General features: G+C 36.2%; 1 protein-coding gene across 1 annotated transcript; it reads right to left on the bottom strand.

The window, feature by feature from the left end:
* Positions 1 to 200: 200 nt before the first annotated feature.
* Positions 201 to 3,272, bottom strand: LOC129301333 (uncharacterized). The gene is made up of 6 exons (XM_054939908.1): positions 3,202 to 3,272; positions 2,655 to 2,771; positions 2,375 to 2,503; positions 1,225 to 1,401; positions 873 to 1,013; positions 201 to 385 (listed from the first exon to the last, which is right to left on the bottom strand). The coding sequence occupies exons 2-6, from the start codon at positions 2,754 to 2,756 to the stop codon at positions 308 to 310; spliced, it is 627 nt and encodes a 208-aa protein (XP_054795883.1). The 5' UTR covers positions 2,757 to 2,771; positions 3,202 to 3,272; the 3' UTR covers positions 201 to 307.
* Between the last annotated feature and the right edge of the window lie 703 nt (positions 3,273 to 3,975).

Here is a 3,975-nt window from a genome sequence, read left to right as displayed (position 1 = left end):
ATAAGAGGCTGCATGAATATTACAAACAATAGGATTAGAAGGGACACTAGCATCATAGGAATTGCTTGCAGTTCAATATCTGGAGGTAGTATGGTGTGCTGGTAGGAAGAAGCCAAAATACCATAAAGGAAAATTGTCATTGCATATTCAAATCAGAAAATATACGAGTTAAAAATTCATGTTCGGATTTGTACCTTATTTTTTTCTACTTCTTGCAAAAGCAAGAGCTCCTTCCCCTCCACATGCATCTTTAGGAAGGATAACAGAATCCACATCACTTGCCAGTATGCAGCATCTCTCCATAGAATCAGAGTTCTTCACCAAGTATTGTGGAGCATTGCTTAAGCCAGCAAGCACACATGGTAGGAACGTATAACCTAGCTATCTAACAAGAGCAAGTCATTTATAACTCAGAACAAATCACAAGTACTGTTATCCAAGCAAATGCAGAGGAAAATGAAAATCAAATGTATAATCAAAAGTCACTCTTAGAAAAATTTATAATGAAAAAGCTTGTGAACTAATAAAAAATTTTAATCAATTAATAAGGTAATCAACATTTGACAATAACACTATATTTTTATCATAACTTTTAGACAATCCTAAATTGATGTGCCCATACTTCAGTCAACTTTTCTTAGCTTTATCATGCACTGCATATTATTTCATATCAGCATGCTGCCTAGTCTGTTTACAGTTAATGCCAAAGATAGTGGAATGTGAGTGTTTAATACCAACATCTTATTTCTCACTAACTTCAGTCTGGAAGCCAAACTGGCAGCTTAATTGTTCACTCTCTATCCATCTCTCTGCATTAGGCCTTCTTTATTTAGTGTGAATAAGACAAAAGAAGCTAAGAGGTTAGGCCCAACCTCCTCGGCAGCTGATTTTGGGCATAGAGATGGGCTAAGGGAAAAAGGAGATAGTGCAGGAGCATGTGCACAAGGAATTTGGAAAGTCCTAACAACCAGATGGCTAATAACTGCCTCAACACCTGCCAAATTGTCTATTCCCTGAAAAGATCAAAATGAGGAAAGAAACCATGACTGTGAGTATTTTCACAATGAAAGAAGGGGAAACAAGGATTAACAAAAAGAAAGAGAAGCAGCCAAGCAGCATCCAACATTTCTTTTAGTCCAATATAGCTTGCAAAACTGATTAAATTACATTCACTCCCATCAGTGTATTTCTAGGTCCATAATGAACTAATGATTATTGCCATACCATTCCTTGCCGATAGTCATCTACCTCTTCAATATCATCATCTGGAAAGCGTCCAACAACAGCAATGGCATTTACTTGCGACCGGTTTGCTAAAGTTTCTACAGCTCTAAGTAAAGAATCGGGGTGTTTAATCCTCCCTGTTGATTGTCCACTTTCTGGATCAACCCACTTCTCTACCTGTAAAATTTGATCCAGGCAAAAATCTTGCATTCATATTGGATGGATTGCTCACAAGAAGAACTAGACATGCTAGGGCAACTTGAACTACTGAGAAATCATCATGCCAAGAGTAGGAAGAATAGACATGTCTGATGAAGTTCCTTAGTCCAACATTAACATTAGGTTGCTTAGATACGGGGACGAGCATCCGATACGATCCGGCATGATATGGCAATATAGAAAATTTTCAAAACTTTAGGATACAAGTACGAGGACATTTATAATATATATTTTAACATTTTATGACATAGATATTGGTATTTTCTTTTTAAACGAGAATTTCTAAAGTAATACAAGGATATTTATAATAATCAATTAAACTATTAAGTGTTTTTTCAAATTTTGAAGTGATGTAGTAAAAAATTGTTGAAAAATAATCATGTTATACAAATGTTAGAATGTGGGATACGTATGCTAAAGTATCCTACAAGTATCATATCGGACACAGATACGTTTACTTTTTTGAAGTATCCATGCTTCATAGATTAACATAGTACATTTAAGAAATTTTTTAATGCACGTTCAACTTAGAGACATGGATAATATGCCTCAAGTCATGTCCAGAGTATTGCTTACACCAATCCAAGAGGCTTGGTGTGCATCTGATCTTTTGTCTGAACAGATTTGAAGGATACAGCCAGAAAGCTGTGCAGCAGTTGCATATGAAGTAAATTTATATAGGGTCCCCATACATATGGCATTATGCAAAAATTTGATAACACTGGACGCAACAAGAATATTCAGCACCACCAACACAGCCATTCATTTTCATTGAGGAGCACATACTTTATACAGCTTCTATATTCCCTCTCAAGAGAGCAATAGCTGCCATATTTGAAATTTAAACGCCTAAATGTCACTTTGAGTATGGAACTTATGCTGGATAGTTTACACATCATTAAGCAAATCAAGATACTAGGGTGCTGGATACCTTGAGTGGAGTGTCAGTGACAATATATTCCACAACATTCAATCCAAGGGAAGCCCTTGCAGCATCAGCTACTTGCAACTGGCGAATCTGAAGCTCCTTCTCAATTCCAGCATCAAGAACTAACCCCACCTGATACAAAAGAACAATGAATAATAATCCAAAATATAATTCATATGTAGTGAAAGGAAATGGCATGAGGAAAAATCACCGGTTAAATTTCAACCCCACATGACACAAGCTAATCAAGGCTACAGCATACAAGACAACCATAGAGACATACCCTGTTTTGGTGAACAGGCTGTAAGGCCCATAATCCTTCTGCAAAGCGGTCCAGAGCATAACCTTCAACATATAATGTATTAGGCAAGGGCCAGTAGAGCATTGCAGCATTAAGAACCTGTAATTTGATAATTCATAGCAAACTACAATAATGCATGTGAAATAGGACAGATAACAAGACATACAAGAACATTAATTTCCAAAACTACCAATACAATCAGAATACAAAACATGGGGGGGGGGAACTACAAAAGACGCAGCCGCAGAATCAACGATAATGACAACAATGACAATGTTTCGCTTGCATTTGTTTCACATTATGGGCTCAAGCCTCAATTTTTGACAAGCATTCCCTTGAAATCATGAGCTCGAGTCTCAAATTAGAATAACTTATATGTTAAACCAGAAAAATCTGCCTCAATGACAAATGAATTTACCAAATAATATGAATCAACTGAGAGGGGGAAAAACTAACACAGTACGAAAATGAGCAATGCAAATTAGTAAATATCAATTCATTGGGTTTATCAGATAGGGAAGCGAGATACGTTAGGGTGAGTGATAAGGCAGTCAACAACGTTGGAGAGAGCACGCGCAACCGGCAAAGCGTCGCCGGCGAATCCACAATAGCAGCTCCTATCCCCTCCCCGTTGGCACTATCATAACACTGGTATACTGCCTCTTGAACTGCGTTTCAAACATAGAAAAATTACTAACCTCTCTCTTTCACATACACACAACAATCATTAACCGCTCTTTGGTTCTGGATAAATGCTGGGAAATAGTAATAGGTTTACTATTTTTTCTTTTTTTGAAGAAGAGAGGGAGTAACCTTAAAAGACGAGTGAGAAGAACAGAAAATGGTTGTCTTAAAGGGAGGAGACTTTCGGCTGAGTAATGGACTCCGGCGAGGCAAACACGGAGGTGAGCGACTGATAGTAGCTTCCATTGACGAAGGTTAATCTTCCCCACTGAGTTCCAAAGCTCGAGCCTTTAGCTCGGGCACAGCTCTGAAACGATAAAATCCCTCCATGGAATTATGGCTCGACCAATAATTTTCCTCTGCCATTTAAATTTAATTTTTCAGTCAATTTTTTTAGGGGATTAATTTTATTTTATTAAAATTGACTTATATTTTGAAACGATTAATATCTTAAAATTATTTTATAATTAAAAATAAAAGGTATTATTTTTTTAAATGTTAGGTTAGTAATTAAAATAGTATTTTTATTCTATATTTAAATTTCAACAATAAAATAAAAAGAAAATCTGATAAAAAATAAGAGGAAAATATAATTTACATAGTCCATCTCTACCTTTCA

The sequence above is a fragment of the Prosopis cineraria genome, unplaced genomic scaffold (assembly GCF_029017545.1).
Source record: "Prosopis cineraria cultivar Desert tree isolate PC_DT_omini unplaced genomic scaffold, ASM2901754v1 PC2051, whole genome shotgun sequence".
NCBI classification, from domain to species: Eukaryota; Viridiplantae; Streptophyta; class Magnoliopsida; order Fabales; family Fabaceae; genus Prosopis; species Prosopis cineraria.
Note: the sequence above shows the minus strand (reverse complement) of the source record. Positions and strands in the feature narration are given on the sequence as shown.

What these genes read in the sequence shown, in the direction of transcription:
- LOC129301333 (XM_054939908.1), bottom strand. Translation starts at nt 2,756, where the DNA reads ATGCTCTACTGGCCCTTGCCTAATACATTATATGTTGAAGGTTATGCT. An exon ending in TCACTGACACTCCACTCAAG is followed by an intron (nt 1,402 to 2,374) that starts GTATCCAGCACC and finishes CAAATTTTACAG; the next exon opens with GTAGAGAAGTGGGTTGATCC. An exon ending in CAAAATCAGCTGCCGAGGAG is followed by an intron (nt 386 to 872) that starts GTTGGGCCTAAC and finishes TGCTCTTGTTAG; the next exon opens with ATAGCTAGGTTATACGTTCC.